Source organism: Culex quinquefasciatus, chromosome 3 (assembly GCF_015732765.1).
Source record: "Culex quinquefasciatus strain JHB chromosome 3, VPISU_Cqui_1.0_pri_paternal, whole genome shotgun sequence".
Classification (NCBI taxonomy): Eukaryota; Metazoa; Arthropoda; class Insecta; order Diptera; family Culicidae; genus Culex; species Culex quinquefasciatus.
Window position 1 is genome coordinate 3,431,583 of NC_051863.1, and position 19,463 is coordinate 3,451,045.

The 19,463-nt window shown below is 34.1% G+C and overlaps 1 protein-coding gene across 5 annotated transcripts in view; it reads right to left on the minus strand.

The window, feature by feature from the left end:
* Window positions 1-744: 744 nt before the first annotated feature.
* LOC6038982 overlaps window positions 745-19,463 on the minus strand; it is a 38,631-nt gene continuing 19,912 nt past the window's right edge. For all 5 annotated transcript variants that reach the window (XM_038263366.1, XM_038263361.1, XM_038263365.1 and 2 more), the window contains exons 3-5: window positions 6,930-7,439; window positions 6,473-6,838; window positions 745-1,490 (exon numbers count right to left, since the gene is read on the minus strand). In XM_038263366.1, the coding sequence (XP_038119294.1) occupies window positions 1,360-1,490; window positions 6,473-6,838; window positions 6,930-7,439 (1,007 nt within the window). In that variant the 3' untranslated portion in view covers window positions 745-1,359. The remainder of the gene's footprint in view (window positions 1,491-6,472; window positions 6,839-6,929; window positions 7,440-19,463) is intronic.

The following is a 19,463-nucleotide window of genomic DNA, read 5'->3' on the forward strand; positions in this document are numbered from 1 at the left end:
GTTCCATTCCATTCCACGAGGTTTGCTCTATCTTCACAGTTTTTCGAAGGATGCTCTTCTGCTCTGAGCTCCGTTTCCATGCCGAAGGACCAACCGAAATCGTGACAGTGATTCCTGCCTGCCTGGTGGTGGTGCCGGTTGCTCTGCTCGATTTTCCCGATATTCAATTTTCACCACCACCCATCGGTTCGCATACAGTCGGTGGTGGTGGTTACAAGTGGAAACTTCAGTAGAGTGATGTGCTGTAAGGGAAGGAGGAGGGGAATTCGTTTTGTTTTCCCACGCTGTCAACCACGTGGTGGGAGGTTCGATGGTTTGGAGTTACGATACGAATGCTGTTGGGGATGGCAGGAGTTTCACACTTTTGAGAACTGAAAGTTGGAAAATTATAAATTAAAACTAATAATGTAATGAGGAAAATAAATTTAAACTTTTTTAAATTTAATATTTTTATAGGAAAAAAATGTTTTACAAAATTTGATTCCACAGAATCGCGTCGTCACTGTTTCGATCGGTCGATGAAGCAATATGATTCTGGCGTGGCGCACATATTTGCGTAAGATATTGAAATCTCTCGAAGTCTGTCACAACACAACCGGTGTGGTGGATGATACTTTCCGCATTCAGTTTTTTGAAGAGTTATTCGTGTGACAGCCGTGTGACACCGGTATGACACGTTGGATATTTGTGAAATTATCTTAGTTTCAAGGAGATTTCTCTTTAACAAAATTTAAAGCCAACTCGATAGGTTCAAGCGGAAATTTTATTCTAGTAATTATTCCCAGCTAACTTTTATGTACAAAATTAGTAAATTTACAATCACTCTGTTGATCTTTCAACGTCCTACTGCGAAAATTGCCCCTAGTTGTATGTACAGTGCAGTTTTAATTCACAATTTTCTACAGAGCTTCCCTCGACACTTTTGAAGCTTCTGCTGCTGTTGCTGCTACAAAAACGGAACAAAAACTTAATCACAAAACTAAACTTGGAAGAAGCTATTTTCCTTCGCTGTCAACGGTCTCGGCTATAAATACAATCAAGTAAATCACTGCCATCTCTCTTTCGTTCGTGGCGTTTTTCGCTCTAGCTCGTTAAATACAATATTTATACTTTCTCAAGTGTCTCCCCTTAGCTTAAGATATTTCGCTCTCGCTCTTTCTCTTTCACTCACCCGTCCTACTAGCACTACTTTTGATATAGTTTCGCAAAACTTTCGTCCTTTCGTTTTTTTGTCGCGGGCTTCCCTGCGTCACCGGAGAGTGTCTCATAATTTCAACTCTAGCACTGGAATTGCTGGTTGGCTGGCTGGGTGGTGTTCGTTGCTCAAGTTGGCGCCGTCCTCTTGGTGTCATGGCCGCGCTACTGCTTTTCCATCAGCTGAAGAAGGTGGCGGTGGTGTCCCTGACTGATGATGGTTGCGAGGGAAACACCGACGATGCAGAGAACCAGCAGTGTCATGCTGACCAGCCAGCGAGGTGAGCCACTTTTCACTGGGATCGGAGAAATGAGAAGAAGAAGAAAGATGTTTTATAAAAATCAATTTTGAAAAAGCATGACGAGCGAGAGAATCGGTTTTGTTTTACTGGGTTTGAGTTGGTTTTGATTGGAGAATGGAATCATCTTGCCATCGTATTACTATTATATTGCTGTACAGATGGGAGAGGTCTCAAGAGATAAACAAGATTATGAGTTCAGAGAAAACTATCGATACAGAAGCCTTTCAAGCCAAACTGAAGACATACATGTGGTCAAAATCACTGATTGCACCAGTAAATTGTATTACGAAAGAATAATATTTGTCATTTGTTGGTAACTTTAATTAATTTTGACTATTGCATTCTAGTATAAGATGATGACATCTGATGATTCTGTGGTTTTTATTTCTGGAGTTTTTGTTTAACTTTGCAATCTAATACTTCAAACATTTTCAAGTGCAAATAATGCAATTAAAGAAAATATATTTTTCTATTGTCAGACTGTACACAGAAAATTTAGGAGATGAAATTTTGAAATGTTGTAATTTTACTTCAATTAAGACTGAAAATGTGACATTCCACCAGTAAAGTTATATGATTACAAATTTTTAATTGCAATTTTTACAAAAATGATTTACCCTTTCTCAGATGTAATATAACCATGACTTTTTTTTCACTTTGTATTATCCATTTTATATTTTTTTCAGTGGAAAATTCTCAAACCATAGTTGAGTAATTCTCTAGAATTTCGCATTTTTTCGAGTTTTTGAATTAAATTTTTTTTTGCATTTCAGTTCAATTTCAAATGAAGCAATTTTGCATCGGAACCATCCATAAACCACGTGGACACTTTAGGGGGGGGGGGGATATGGCGATTGTCCACGACTCATACAAATAAGATTTGTTTTGTATGGACAATTGTCCACGAAGGGGGGGGGGGGGGGGTAACAGATTCCCAAAAGTGTCCACGTGGTTTATGGATGGTCCCAATCATTAGTTTCTCCATTCAAGGCTCCATTCAATTTTGCGGGTTGGCCCCCTTTTTAAAACTCGTGATATCTCGGAAAATATTGGTTTTATCTAATGAGACTCCGCCTCACGGGTCTCCTAAGTGTGAAGGGTTGGGCACGGGGAGAGGGCACCGAATACCCATATTTACATATTTACACTTAGATTTTTTTTTGCGTCCGCCTCGGGATTCGAACCAGCGACCTCTGGATTGTGAGTCCAGTGCGCGGTCCGATTGATCCACACAGGCATTTTTTTGAATTATTTTGAAAGCAATTTGTGGATCTACACAAAACGTATGAATTTCTTTAAAAACATTGAAAAAATATGAATCGTTTCAGAGAAATCAACAAAATACAAAGCGTAACGCCTAAGCGTAATCGGGTGTTTCAGTGTAACTTCGGTACTAGATTTTGCACCATCTAGTGCTTTACACATGGGAATGAATGGACAAAGTTTCATTATAATCGAAATAATAAAAAAAAGTCGATTTGAGAAAACGTCAACTAATTGACAAAACAAATCTTAATGGAAGCTACCACATAATGTAAATAAATGAAATATTAGGATTGTCTCAAACGACAGATATTCGAAAGGGAGAACCCTGAAAGGCAGGATTTCTATGGCCGAATTCTGTTATCGTTATTCCGATAATATTGGCGATAATTGTATCGAAGATATCGGACGATAACTTATATTTCATAGGAATAAATATTTAAAAAATTACTAAAACCAACCAAATAATGTTGAATTTTCGAGCTTCCTCTAAGTAAACACTGTTTTGATAACATGGTAAGTTTCAAAGTATAAATACTAAAAGAAAAACACAAAATACCGTATTTTTTTAAAAGTGATAAAATTTTTATAATTTGCAATATAGGTATCAAACGATTCGAAATTTTAGTTGCATATTAACTGATTTAGAGTTTTTTGAATTATAAACTTAAATTTTCGTTTCGGTTTTTCGAAATGCTATTTTTTTATAATTCGCAATATTGGCATCAAACGATTTGAAATTTTGCATGCATTTTCAAAGTTTTTGAGTTTTTTGAATGAAAAACATAAATTTTCGCAAAATGCCGTGTTTTTTATGGTACTCATTTATTAAATTTGCAATATGGGCTTTAAAAGAATCAAAGTTTTGCATGCATTTTCACTGTTTCAGAGTTTTTTGAATGAAATACTCAATTTTTTTTTTAAAATACCGTATTTCTCGAAAGTACTAAATTTTTATAAATTGCAATATGGGTATCAAACGATTAGAAATTTGGCATGTATTTAAACTAATTTAAAGATTTTTGATTGAAATACTTTTTTTTACAAAATATGGTATTTTTTAAGTACTCAAATTTTCATAACTTGTAACATGGGTTGAGTTGTTTGAATGAAATACATAAATTTTCACAAAATACCGTAAAACTTTAATATTTCATTAAAAAAAAACTCTTAAACAATGAAAATGCATTCAAAATTTCGAATCGTTTGATACCCATATTGTGAAGTATAAATTTTTTAGTATTTTCAAGAAAATACAGTATTTTGTGAAAATTTGCGTTTTTCATTCAAAATACTCTAAAACAGTGAAAGCGCATGCAAAACTTCGAATCGTTTGATACCCATATTGCGAATTATACAAAATTTAGTTTTTTCTAGAAAATACGGTATTTTGTGAAAATTTTAGTATTTCATTAAAAAAAACTCTGAAACAGTGAAAATGCATGCTAAATTTCGAATTGTTTGGCACCCATATTGCAAATTATAAAATTTTTAGTACTTTAAAAAAATACGGTATTTTGTGAAAATTGTAGTATTTTTGCATTTTTTGCCTTCCTCACTGAGGTAAGGCTATACTGCCGTTTTACGGCGATATGATGTATACGCCATTTTGGACATTTTCAATTTTATTGTACAGTCTGATAAAGAATTTTAAAAGCTACCTCCTGACGAAAGAATTTTTCAAAAAACTGCTCTGGGGCCCATTTTATTAAGCAAACAAACAATGATGTATACGCCAATTTTACTCATCATGATGTATGTATACATTGAGAATTGATAGAAGTCAAATTCAATACTGTTTGAATGTTGATTTGAGGTTTTGGGACCAAATCAAGATTGGGCAATATTTTATTACATTATTTCGATTTAATTCTTAAGGGGACGTCCATTAGGCATCATCCATAAAGTACGTCACGTTTTGAGGGAAGAGGGGGGTTTTGAGAAAGCGTGACGTTGCGTGTTAAAAGCATAGGGAAATCGTGACAAAGGGGGATGGAGGAAATTTTGGCTGATTTTAATGTGACGTACTTAATGGATGACACCTTATCCACATCCACGACACTTTTTTGAAAATTCTAGACCCACCCACCTCCTTTGCTGACAATTGTTCATGCAAAATATGTGTTTATGGAGCATAGACAATCGCTAAGGGAGCGTTATTTTATTACGTAACGCAAAAAATCGGATTTTCAGACCCCCCCCCTCGTAACAAAATTTCCATACAAATTTAAAAAAAAATGTATGGAGCGTAACACGGCATCCGACCCCCCTCCCCCCAACTGCGTTACGTAATAAAAGAACGCTCCCTAATACCATCCCCCCCCTTAAAGTATCCACGTGGACAATGCATTACGGGATCCACTCAGCTATCAAAATAGCTGGCACAAAAAATAAAGCCAGCTTTGATCGAGCAATGTATACATACATCATTGGGCAGGAAAAGTAGTGATTTTTTATTGCTATTTTTACGGCCAAATGATGTTTGTGGTTTAAAATCGTAGAGAATAGGAAAAAACAAGAAATTTTGTAGGGGCCACATTTTTATTGTACTTTTTAACAGTTTCTACAGAGCAGACCTCAAATTAGTCATTTTAAATTGAAAAAATGAACAAAAACAGAAAATCGTGTCTACGGCAAAATCACCTCAATGGCGTATACATCATATCGCCGTAAAACGGCAGTATAATCCTGCTCTAAAAATAAACTTTGTATAAAAACGTCGTAGACCCACCTTCATGTATACATATCGACTCAGAATCAAAAACTGAACAAATGTCTGTGTGTATGTGTGTGTGTATGTATGTATGTGACCAACAAACTAGCTCATGTTTCTCGGCACTTGCTGAACTGATTTGACCCGAACCTGTTGCATTCGACTTGGTTTAGGGTCCCATAGATCGAGTTTTATACAGATTGAAGTTTCGATAAGTAGTTCAAAAGTTATGTATAAAAATGTGTTTTCACATATATCCGGATCTCACTTAAATGTATGTAAACTATGTCCGGATTCACCATCCGACCCATCGTTGGATAGGTTATCAAAAGACCTTTCCAACGAGTCTAAAACATTGAAGATCTGGCAACCCTGTCTCGAGTTCTGACCACTTATGTGATATTTATGTACTTTTTTTTGTAGCCGGATCTCATTTAAATGTATGTAAACAATGTCCGGATCCATCATCCGACACATCGTTGGATAGGTTATCAAAAGACCTTTCCAACGAGTCTAAAACATTGAAGATCTGGCAACCCTGTCTCGAGATATGGTCACTTAAGTGATATTTATGTACTTTTTTACTCCGGATCTAAAAATAGATGAAATTTGTGTACAACCCCATCAAATCAGTCATTGTTGGTAATGAGTGAAGAAGGCTCCAACCACATAGGTGGATTAAGTTAGTTTTTTTTTTAATTCAACATGATATTGATGGATTCAGTCAGTTTAAGAAAGATTTTAAAAACGAGTTATCGTCTGTATCGGCGATTGGGACCATCCACAAATACGTGGACACTTTTTTTTAGATGTCGTGGACAAATTTCATACAAACCCCATAAAATATATAAAATCGTCAATATTAACAGGCATAAATGTCAACAATATCGTTTAGTTGCACATAATCCAGCACATTTGAAACGATCTTCTCCAATTTGGCCAGAGCTCAACCAATCAATAACCTAATTAAAAGCAATAATTCACGGCAAAAGCAACTCACCGAGCAGCATGGCCACTCGATTATCGAGACCGGGTTGTTCCCACTGGACGATGCTTTCCTTGCCGTTCCGCCACAGCACCGGCGACAGACTGGCCACGCATTTGATCCGCATCAGGCCGTCGATGTAGTGCTGGGGCTGGACCACCATGCTGAGCCCGAGGTAGCTCGTAATCAACCCGTGCTGATTGACCACCCGCGGGTACTGCACGATGCTGGCCGGGTCCGTGACGGGCTGGTCGTTGAGGTGCCACTGGAGCGTCGACGCCGGATAGGACCGGCCGGAGGTACAGTTGAGTTCTATCGTTTCGCCGATGTGGTACGACCTCCGTTCGCTGCCGTTGATGTGCGGCCCTTCCCGGGGGACATCTGGAATGCGTTCAACATTGTAGTCACACCGCGGCGGTGGAATGTACTCATCACACTACACACACACAAACACACACACACAAACACTTACATATCACATCCATTCGGCCTTCACCTTGGACCGAGTCGAAGTTGGGCGCCTCGGCCGATATCTCGCACCGGTACACGCCGGACGATTTGAGGGTCAACCCCCGCAGCTGGACCTTCGAGCCGTCCGAGTGGTTTGGATCGACCCGAATGCCGTCGATTTTGTAGCTCTTGATGGGCTGCACGGCCGACGGCACGTACCGGTAGAACTCTTCGTTGTCCTTGTACCACTTGATGGAATACAACCGCTCTTCAGTGCCGCCGCCGCCGCCGTCGGTGTCTGCGTAATAATCGTCGTGGTACGCGTACTTGAAACCCCCGGAGGAGTCGTTTCGCGTACGGCCACGTGACGATTGGTGATGTTGGTTGTGGCTGCCGCCGCCGCTGTGGTGACCACGACCGCTGTGGGACTGCTGGCGAGCGTTGAGTTCGTACTGGCACTCGAGCAGGGCCGATTCTCCGCGCATCTTGTACGTTGGGATGCGGACGGTAGTTAGACGCAGCGCAAGGGATTCTGTGAAGGGGTGGAGAAGGGGAGTAAAGTTTGATTAAAATGTGTGCGTTATTTATTTACAAGTGTATCAGTGTATCAAAAAAATCGACATTTTAAAATAGATATTAAATTCAAATCGGTGAAAGAATTGCAACAGTACAAATGTTGCCGTTTTAACCAAGGGTTTCCAGAAGCAGTTTTTACTTGCCAATCTGCCAATTAATTACTCAAACTACTGGTCCAAAATGACTACTTACACAAATTACTTGATTTTTTTTTTTACTACGATAACAAACATTTAATTTGAATTTAAGTGTTCATTTCTACGGTTCTAAACTAAATTATTTTTAAATAGCAACAGTTCTTTCATAAATTATGATGATTACTTTTTTGTACCACTCTGGATATTGTGAATTTCACGTACAATTTTTATTGAAAATAGCTATAGGCGATCAAACGTCAAAAATGCCCCCCACTAGAGGGTGCTGAAACTTTGAGTGATGTTTACATGATATCATACAGCGAGTTAATTGGTTTGAAATTTGGAATTTTTTATTTTATTGTGAAATTGACATTAGTATTTAATTATACCATTTTTCGGTAAAAAATAAGTAGCTCAATTTATATCTAGATTTTTTTTAATAGGACCTATAAACATATGAAACACAATCGCTTATAGGACCTTTTTAAAAAAAACTCTGGATATGAACAATAATAATTGTTTCATGGCCAATTTAACCTGTTCATTATCTGATTCGAAATTCCATTTTGTTTACGTTTCAATCCACCGAACCTTTATCAATCAATTTCAAAAGAAGATTATTTAAGTTGACTTACGTTTTTTGTCATGTTTGTCACAACAGCAAAAATATACTGTTCTGTTGTACTTTAAAATATGAATTTTAATGATATTTTCAGCTTACAAAGTCGAATGCCGTTAAAATATAGAAGTTGTTTGAAAAAATGCTCTTCTTTAAAATTGTGAAATTCATCGAAATAACGTTAAGTTTTACAACGTTTTTCAAACATTGGTTTGACATTACTTTGCATGCTAAAAAATCTGTTACTGAAAATACGGATAATGAGGAACGTGACATTTACATTGGATTTAATTTCTGCATCTGAATATTAGTCCAATTTAATTTCACTGAGTTTGATTTTTACCATTGAAACATTTGTCTCAGTAATATTGTGAAATTTTTCGGGAAAATATCTTAGCTCTTAATAGAAAGATATTACAGGACTGTCAATTTCTGCAGATGATAAAAAAATAGAAAAAAAAACATATTTTTATTTTTACTGATTTTTAAAAGGCCATCACTTGATTTTTTAATGATAATTAAGTACATTTTGACTGCCTATTAGAAAGAAAAACATATAAAATTGATTAATTCTAATGTAGTTCTTGCAAAAAAAAAACATATTTTTATAATTACTTAATAGAAATGAATAGATTTCGGATTCACAAAACATTTTTCACTGGGTAATATAATGAGAGTGACGAGCGGGAATTCCCGGGAAATCGAGCATTTTGAGACCTCTCGATTTTCGGGAAATTCGGTCAAGACTCCCGGAAAATTTTATATTTATAAATATTGAAGCAAAATTATATAAACTGATCAGAAAGTTATTTGAAAAACTTTAAATTGTGTAGAACATTGGAAGTTCAATGTTCGATGTCCAAGTTAGAATAAACCAATGCAATGCTTCTCTGATCTTCTTATTCAGAAAGTTTAAAATTTAACTTGTCAAAATACCAACAACTTTAATTTAGAGAATCCAAAAAAAATTGGGTCCCAGCACATATTTGGAAGGATACTTAGCAGTTGAACCCAAGAAATGAAATCCATTTTTTTAAAATTATTTTTATTTATTATTTCTAAGGCTGAAAAGCTTTTTCAAAATAAGTAAAATTTCCATTTCCTCTCTCGAGTATAGCACTCCTTAAAATCTGTATTTTTTTAATTTAATTAAATTTAAGTTCTTAGGGCAATTTCACTGTATCAAGGTAATTTCCTTTATTGATGCCAATAAGTCATTTTGTGTTTCACGTCAACCTCAATAATCAATTATATTTTGGAAAAAAAATACTCTGTAAATCATTGTAAAGTTAGGGTCCACCAATTGTTAACATTCGGATTTTCCTGATAACTGTAAATATTTCTTCAATGAATATTTACAGTTGACCTTAAAAAGGGGAAAAAACATGTTTCAATTGTTGTGTGAGTCGTTGTTTCTCAAATTACGAACATTCCAGTATAGAGAAATTATATGTTAGCTATTTTTTTTACTTTACAAAAATTTTATAAGAAGTTCATGCAACAAGCTTGTGAAATTTGAAAAATCATTCAGTGCGAATAAAGATTCGTTAACACTTTAAGTTTGAGTTCCAAAAAGCACAAGAAACGGTCTTGTATTTGCTGATTCAGAAAATAAAAATCATAAGGTAGATGTAGTTCCTCAGATAAGGAGGATACTAAAGTTAACGTTTCTTAGAATCAGTATGTAGGTATAAATCAAATGTCACTTAGTTGATTGAAAAGAAACAATATTATAACATTTACTTTTAAGTTATTTCCACTATTGGCATAGAAAAAAAAACTCTCGGGTCCCGGGGATTGCCGGGAAATGACCAAATTCAACTCTCGATTCCCGGGAAATTGAAAATCTCGAGAATCGTCACCCTCTTATATCATGGCCTTTTTTTGTTAGCTTCGTTAAACAGCATGATAAAAATAAATTTTAGGAGAGTTTTAAAAGAGAACTATGGTGAATAAAGCATTCTATATACAGAATCAGTTTTTTTTTAATCTTTATGTTTCACTCTTATTTGAAATTAATAAAATACTGTTATAATAGATTATATATAAAAAGTAAACAGTTTCGTTCAAAAAGTACAATTAAAAAAAAATACTTTATTTACTCAAAAATTACTTTAATTACAAATTAATTACTTTAAATTTCTCTAATTACCATGAATTACTAAGTAATTAAAGAATAACCTTATTACCAGCTAAAAATCAAAGTAATTATTAATTACTTGCCAGTCTGAGGCCTTGCTGGAAACCCTTGGTTTTAACATTTCCACTAAAATATTTGGCATGGTATGTAAAATAAATAATGTTTATAGAAAGCACCAGAAAATTATTTTTTTCTCCCCTCTCCAACATCAAACCCTAGAACTGCAATTGCAACATAGTTTTACTAGAGAGAGTGCCACAAAGTTGTGCGGCGCCCATCAAAAAACGCTCGACCACGGCGCGGTCGTAAATTGTATAATGAAGCCAATCAGAGCATTTCATCAAGCTGGAGGTGGAAGAGCGCAGCTCGTTAAAACCCATCATCTACCACCCTATCCTCTTAAGGGGGCAGGCCAAGAAAAAGTTGCAAAACTTTCGCACCCAGAGCGCAATAGAAGTGCCAATCTCCTGGTGCCATCTTCAAATATCGTTTCACAGCACTCTTGTCTACCTGCGCTACCTTTATGGCAACGACCACGAAGAAGCGAAGAACAAACTCGCGCTCGAATGTAAGTTATGCTGCATCAAAGGTGTCATAAAGAGACTTCCCCCACCGCACCTCCACCGACTTTGCTTGAATGACTTGGACAAGTTTGAGGCCGCTCACACTTTAGTGTGAGTTTGTGGTTGATAACTCGTTTAGCACGGGTGCATTAAAGTTTTTTTATCGGAATTCCCACGTTTGAGAATAACAGGGGTATATCATAGGATTATAACCAATGATGAAGTGATTGTTCCTTCTAAAAATTAATTTAAACAATTCATCGAAAAAAAAGTGGCAGCAAATTGTCAAATTACCCTCCTGTTTCATACGTGTTTGAGCGAAGATTACCCATAATTGGGTACCAGAGCAGATATTATGGTGGGAATCTGCCGGGGGCTGCATAAATTTTGACTACAGCGCACAGCGAACGGGATGTCAGGAAGGTACTTCCACGTAACAATATCGTCACACACCCATAACCATCACCATAATCGTCACCAGCATCTAGTGGGAGAACTTGAGTGGAGAGATGTTGACAATGTTGTGATGACGACGGTAGGTGTTCACTTACACGTCTCATAATTACTGTCTATCCTGTCGAATGAAATTTTAGTACAAATCTAGAGTTTTATACAAAAAGGTCCTATAAACATAAAGAAACCCAATAGCTAATTATAATTGGACCTTTGAAAAAACCCAGTTATGTACAATGCGCGTCCACTGAAATTATGTGGCATTTATTTGTTTGATGGAAACGCGTGGTCACTTGAACATCATGAGTAGGGCGCTCAATTTTTCCGGGTTTTGAATTTCCCGGGAAACGGGATTTTTTTTAAATCCCGGGAATTCCCGGGAAAAATCTTTGTTTTCATTATTTTTGTTATGGTTTTCAAGCTTCAAGTTATAAAATTAGCTCATTAATATTAATTGGATAATCTACAATTTAATTTCACCAAGGACGACAGTTTTTATATAGATTAAAAGAAATCAAAAAATAATTTTGACAAAGAACTTTGTCCTAAGGGCACTGTCTACGGATGTCAATCCAAAATTTCGCGAAGCGAAAGTGTAACGATTTGTGTAATCGTTTAAACGCTTATATCTTCCACCCAATTCAAGCAATCTGCATGCTTTATCCACCAAACGAAAGGGGAAGTCTTAAATTGCAAGTAGACTACCTCACAAAGTTGATAAAACTTTGTTAAAGTATTCAAAAGTTAAGATGAAAAATAAAAATTCAGACCGGGAAAATCCCGGTCGCTGATTGGTTGAGCGCAACCTTTCCCGAACACATTAAGGGCGCAAGGTAGCCGAAAATGGCTCCCAAATTATTTTTTCACTAACATGCTAATTTCTCGAAAACTACAACACCTATCAATCTAATTTATAGTTTGTTCTCTTGGGGGATGTCTAACGAAGATTTTCCGCCACGATTGAGATTGATAAGTTGAATATGGTGTTCTCATATGTTACCAAAACTTAGCATTTTATAAAATTTTGTGGATTTGACGAACTTCTGGTAAAGCGTGGAGGCACAATGCCATACCGAGAGCCCAAATCAAGTACAAGCAAGCTTCGCAAGTCAATTCCCTCTGGAACGGCGTTTAGTTTCATTAGATTTGAGGCTTAGTATGGTAATTAGAAGCAATTTTCTAAATAAATATTTTCAATATTTTCAAACCATTCGACATCATGCAACACGCGTGCAACACGCGCGTGTCATACATACGTTGTACGCTACAACAACAACAAAGCAAGCTAGCAGCAAGCAAGCAGCCATGCAGACAGCAATAGGGTATCTACTGTAACCAATTTATGAATGGTAACTTTTACAAACATCTTATTCATTTTACTAAAATGTTTTGTTCGTTTTTTTTAGTTTTGAAATTTGTGTACAATCGATTACGATTTTATATTTCATTTTTCGTTGAAATCTGCTCAATTCATCATTCGATTCTTTCACAAATTTGATTAGATTTTATTGCTGTGCGTATAAAACAAAAAAGTTCAATATTGTATTTCAATAAAGCTTCAGAACTCAAATCAATATTTTGTAAAAGAAGTCATCGGTTTGAGTATTACTCTATTTCCTTTCTGCGGGGCGTCTACCACGTTTGTTTTTGCTGCGCATGATAGTAGTTGTGCTGGGCCAAACGAGCATGAAGCGTGGTGGTAGTGAAGTGTGCTTGCTTGTTGTGTTGCAAACGGATGCGGGATGATGCATGCATTTCATAACTTTTAAGATTCTCAAAACATTAAATATGTTTAGAAAACCAGTCTTTAGAATACGGAAATGACCTTTACATAAACTATTTGCTTCTCGTACAAAAAAATATTAAGAGTTATCTTGAAAATGTTTGCAATAAGTTTTGCAATAATTTGTTTTACTGAACAATTTTTTTATAAAATTTTCCAAGAAATTAGGATATATCTACAGAACAAATTGTCTGATCGATGAGTTGTCTAGGGACAAAATGAAGATGCCTAAATCAAGAAATTTTATAAAAGTGTATTAGGCTGATGTAAATATTATTTAGAAGTTTATGTCCCTCGACACAAGTAAAGATCGCAAAGGGGCCCAGTCTAGCAGAGTTCTAGCATAGTTCTCACAGAGCTGGAAATTCTTACAGCATTCAAGCATAAATGTTCCACGATTCTAGCATGATTCTGGTAGAACCAGCTTTACTAAAATATTTCGTGACTGGGGAGAGGGGAAGTAGAATAAAAAGTAATATTTCAAGCCACGATTTCAAAATATAAAAGAATAAAATAATAATAATTCGCTGGCCCCTAATTTTTTTTAAACATTTTTAAAGGAAAGCGTAATAAACTCTGAAAAAATTGCTTCAGACCTATTTGATTTCATATTGTTGTTGGCTGGTTTGATGATAATTTCGAGCATCCCCCCCCCAAACATTATACCTCTGTACAACATCGACATCCAAAATCTTTTGAGTAAAAGTTGTTTTGATGTATTTTTCAAAATAAAAAAAAATAATAAAATTAAGAAAAACAGAATGTTTCAAGAAACCTACTTTCAGACAAGAAGTTTATTTATTGATTGAAAAATTATATATTTTTAAATGCATTCATAATTTTTCAGCGGATTTTTTTTTACTAAATGTTGTTTCGCGCTATGGACGTTTTGATGAAGTTTATTCGTCCGAAATAATAATTTGGAGCCTAACGATTTCATCGAATGATAAAAAATACAGAAGACTTATTGGGAAAATTGCATCATCGATTAAATTTATCAAAAATAATTTTAAAATGTATTTCTGTCAGCGTTAGAATATTTTCAAACATAAGCAGTTAAAAACAATTTGGATTTTTTTTTTCGCCCTTCCTTTCCATTTATTTTTAACAAAAGCAAGTCTTTATTTGTTTAAAAATTTAGTTTATGAGCGGTTCCCTACGATTTCGCAAATCGACTTTTCTTTTTTTTTTATTTGGATGAAACCCTATGTCAAAAAAAGCAATTTTGCATCATTCGTTTTTCATGCCAATCTCCATACAATTTTGGAGGCTGGTCATACAAAAGGGTATTTAAATGTAAGAAATTCTGTATCTTGAGAAGGGATTTTCTGATCGATTTGGTGTCTTCGGCAAAGTTGTAGGTTATGATTAGGACTTTTCAGAAAAATCGATTTTTTGTTTATTCAATTTTTTATCACGAAAAGTAAAATTCCCAAAATACGTATTTTTTTAAATATTTTTTAAAAGTTTTAGGGGACTAAAAAAGACAATTTCTAAGCCATAGTGCGTGATGGTGCAAAAATCTGGTTTTGAAGATATATTTTTTTTAAATATCGAAAACCTGGACAAAATAATTATTAAAAATCATTTTTAAAGCAAAATCAAATTGGCAATCCAAAAGTACTTTAGGGTAAAGTAGTCATCAATGAGACATTCATTGAGAATTGAATAGTACTTTTCGGTTGCAAATTTGATAATTCAATAATTAATTAATTATAAATATTTTTTTCCATAACCTGTTTTTGCACCATCACGCACTATGGCTCAGAAGATCTCTTTTAAAGTCCCCGAAAACATATAAAAAAAATCGAAAATTAAAAAATACGTATTTTGGAAATTTTACTTTTAGTGATAATCATAACCTACAACTTTCCCGAAGACAACAAATCGATAAAAACTCCTTCTCAAGACATACATTTACACACCCATTTTGTATGACCAGCTCCCAAAACTGTATGGAGACTTGTATGGAAAATCAAATGATGCATGGATAAAGTTTCATCTAAATAAAAAAAACTGAGGAATCGTAGAGAACTACTCTTATACATATTTTTGCGTTCATGCATTTTTGAACGGTGAGAAACTCGTGAAAAAAAATCATCAATTCGACGGTCTGATAGCCGTGTGGGCTAAGGCGCAGTCCTCTTTTTGTGTGCTGTGTGGTTTGAATCCTGTCGGTTGCATTTTTACTCCATTTAACTATTGTTGAGTATTGGACTATCTTCCAGACATCATTTTAAATTGAGAGATTTGGAAACCTTTCAACTGCGATCAATTGATAACTTCTCGAGAGAAGGTATATATTTCTAGGATTAAATTTGGCATGTTAAGCTCTCTTTGAGGGAAATGAGATTTTGTGGACATCCTCGCCCTTATTAAAAAAAAAACAAATTTGATGAGTGTTTTACACTTATCTGATTTTGAAGCGTATGGACAAAACTATACAAGTAACAACTTGAAATTTGTTTGATTATTTTAACTCAATGATTTTAACAGTTATCAACAATATAATTCTTTGCTGCTCACGAAACCAAGAGAGTAATATATAAATATATTTATTTGCTTCAAAAGAGTCTAAGCCAACAATATTTGTAACATCGCTTTTTAAAGTTTTCAAGTTATTCAAATTTGATTAAAAAGTAGGAAAATGATCTGAACACCTTTTTAAAAATCCCCTGTATGATTTATTAAAATAAAACCAACAACTGTACTAATAATTTAACTTTTCTACTCGAAAAGAAACTATTATTATTGAGATTACGGTCATTCGATTTTTTTTTGTATTTCTTATATCTGTTAGCCTTATATCTGTGAGCCTATACATCCAATTAAAATGTGGCCAAAGACAAACTTATGGGAAATTGGACGAGCTTTCCGGTAAAAATACTTTCGAGACTGAAAAATCAATTCTGTCACAAAGAAATTGCCAAAAACCATCAAAAAACCTATTTTTTCAACATTTTTATTTTTAAGATCCCTGTTACTTCACAAGGATTTGACTTAGGACAATGGTCAATATGGAGACTTTAATGTAAAATTGTCTGGAGAATCGACTCGTGTGTTCGGTTTTTGAAAATTTTTATGTTTAGAGCACTTTTGAAAAAACAGTTTCAGTAAATCATTTTTGTATTTTTTTGTTGAGCTGCTCCATGCTGCATTTTTCGTGAGTCTTTTTGTAACATCTTAGGCTATTTTCACAAAAATTTTGAACGAAAAAAAATCGTGGGCTCACCTTAAAATTTGAATTTTAAACTTAAAAATCAAAAAATCTCATTAAATTGGCGTGTTTTTTTCTTTCTGTGTATTTTTTTCGGAAAGCCAGTCAAATTTCCTACAAGTTTGTCTTTGACCACATTTTGATACGATGCAACGGCTTCGAGATACAGAAATATTTAAATTACGAAATACAAAAATAATTGTATTCATTAGTTTGTCCATATAATTTTCCATACAAATTTGGCAGCTGTCCAAACAAACAAGCTGAAAGTTCAAAAATCTGTATCTTTTGAAGGAATTTTTTGATCGTTTTGGTGTCTTCAGAAAAGTGTTAGGTATGGATATGGACTACACTGAAAAAATATGATACACGGTAAAAAAATTATGGTGATTTTTAATTTCACTTTTTGTCACTAAAACTTGATTTGCAAAAAAACTCGTTTAGGGGACATCAAATGCCAACTTTTAAGAAATTTCCAGGTTGTGCAAAAAATCTTTGACCGAGTTATTAATTTTTGAATCAATACTGATTTTTCAAAAAAAAAAATTCGAAGCATTGGTCGCTAAAAAAACCTCATTTTTCGATGTAAAATCAAAAAGTACTCCAGTGAAATTTTGATAAAGTGCACCGTTTTCAAGTTATAGTCATTTTTAGGTAACTTTTTTAAAGATAATCGCAGTTTTCCATTTTTTTTTAATAAGTGCACATGTTTGCCCACTTTTGAAAAAAAAAATCGAAAAGCTTAGAAAATTCTCTATATTTTTGCTTTTTTGATCTTTGTTTATACGACCTTTAGTTGCTGAGATATTGCCATACAAAAATTTAAAAACAAGAAAATTGATGTATTCTAAGTCTTTCCCAAACAACCCACAATTTTCTAATGTCTATATCTCAGCAAATAATGCTCCAATTTTCAATGTTCAAATGTGAAACATTCGTGAAATTTTGCGATCTTTTCGAAAATAATGTTTTCAATATTTTTCAAATCAAGACTTATTATTTATTTTAAAAGGGCCAAACATACGCCCTTTTGAAATGTGTGTCTTAATTTGAAAAAAAATGAAAACATTTTGTTTTCGAAAAGATCGGAACATTTCACGAATGTTTCACATTTCAACATTGAAAATCGGAGCATTAGTTGCTGAGATATCGACATTAGAAATTGGTGGGTCGCTCAAACAGAGTGAGAATTAGAAAACATAAATTTTCCTCTTTTTAAATTTTGTATGGCAATATCTCGACAACATAGGGTCGTATCAAAAAGGTTCAAATAATCAAAACATAGAGAATTTTCTCAGCTCTTCAAAAATATTTTTTTTTAAGTGAGCAAACATGGGCACTAATTTTAAAAAAAGTGAAAAACTGCGACTATTTTTCAAGAAGTTACCTAAAAATGGCAATAATTTGAAAACGGTGTACTTTATCAAAATTTCACTAAAGTACTTTTTGATTGCTAATTCTTTTTTATATTTTATATTTCATTCTATTTTTCGATATTTTTAAATAATCAGTGTTGATTCAAAAATTCATAACTCGGTCTAAGATTTTTTGCCCATTCTGGATATTTTCTGAAAAGTTGGCATTTGATGTACTCTAAAACATATCAGAAAAAAAATAGTATTTTTTGCAAATCACGTTTTAGTGACAAAAAGTGAAATTAAAAATCATCATTGTTTTTTTTTACCGTGTATCTATTTTTTTTTCAGTGTAGTCCTTATCCATACCTAAAACTGAGCCGAAGAAACCAAATCGATTAAAAAAATTTCTTCAAAAGATAAAGATTTCTGAACTTTCAGCTATCATTTTTGTATGGACAGCTGCCAAATTTGTATGGAAAATAATATGGACAAACTAATGATGCAAAACGGCTTCTTTGGGCATACCGAACCCACCAAAAAAGTTTCAGCCAACAACTGAACAATACATTTGTTATAGCTGAAATCTGTGAATATAAAAAAATTAACATAAACATAATGCAAATAATCAAAATTCATTTTTCTGTTTTGATTTTTTTGGTTTTAGCTTATTTCAACATATTTTGAATATAAGTGAAATTACAATGTGCAACATGCATGTTTGTTAGATTTTTAAAAGTAAAGTTTTCATCGCTAGATATTACAGAGTTACAGTGCATTTTACAAATCTCATTGATTGACATTTTTTAAATCGACGCTTGAAGTTCAAATTCAATTCCATCCCTAATTTGGATTTTTACCAAACAGGAAAATATATTTTACCTCCACATGAACAAAACAATATTATTTTCTTTCAAATTTATCGAGGATCATAATCTTTTGGTATATTAGGGGACCTCATACAACATTGTGAGCCTCAAAAAAAAAAAGATTTTCGATCATTTCCCTCTGAACGGCGATTTTTTTACATGATTGGAAACCTAGCATAACGATTAGATGTATTAAAACAATAATATTAGTCAATGTTTTCAAATCACCCAGCATTTTGTAGCATGCGCGTATGTTCAAAGTTCGTGTTGGTTCGTGCAACAAAACACATTGTTGTGTGTGTTTTGATGCACGCTGCAGCACAAACAAACCAGCAAGGATCCACGCCGAGAGCGATAGGGTAATGTTACTTATGTCTCTCATATAACAAACATTCATTTTCTAAGAGTTTGTTTTTCTTTTAATAGGCTTTGAAATTTGCTGGAATAAACAAAAACAATTTTACATTATTTTTGATGTGAAATCATATAATAAAGATATTAAACAATATATTTCGAGAATTTTTGCTGTAAAACAAATTTTAGCCTAATGTTTTACAATTACTTTCCCAACAATAACAAATATTTTGTAAATATATCTTCTTGTTGAAATAAAAAAATCAACTCTACATAGTTCACTTATACAACAATCACCCTATGAATCTCTTTGTGGCATCAACAAGCGTGCTGTCGCTGCTGTGCTGCGCAGCGTATAATAGTACCTCCGGTGGTTGGTCACTATTTTGTTTGACACTTTTTAGTTTGTACCCCGTTGGTTGGACTAAGTCAAACAAAACTAAAAAGCAACGAACTGTCACTTTTTAATGGAACTCACTATTATTATCAA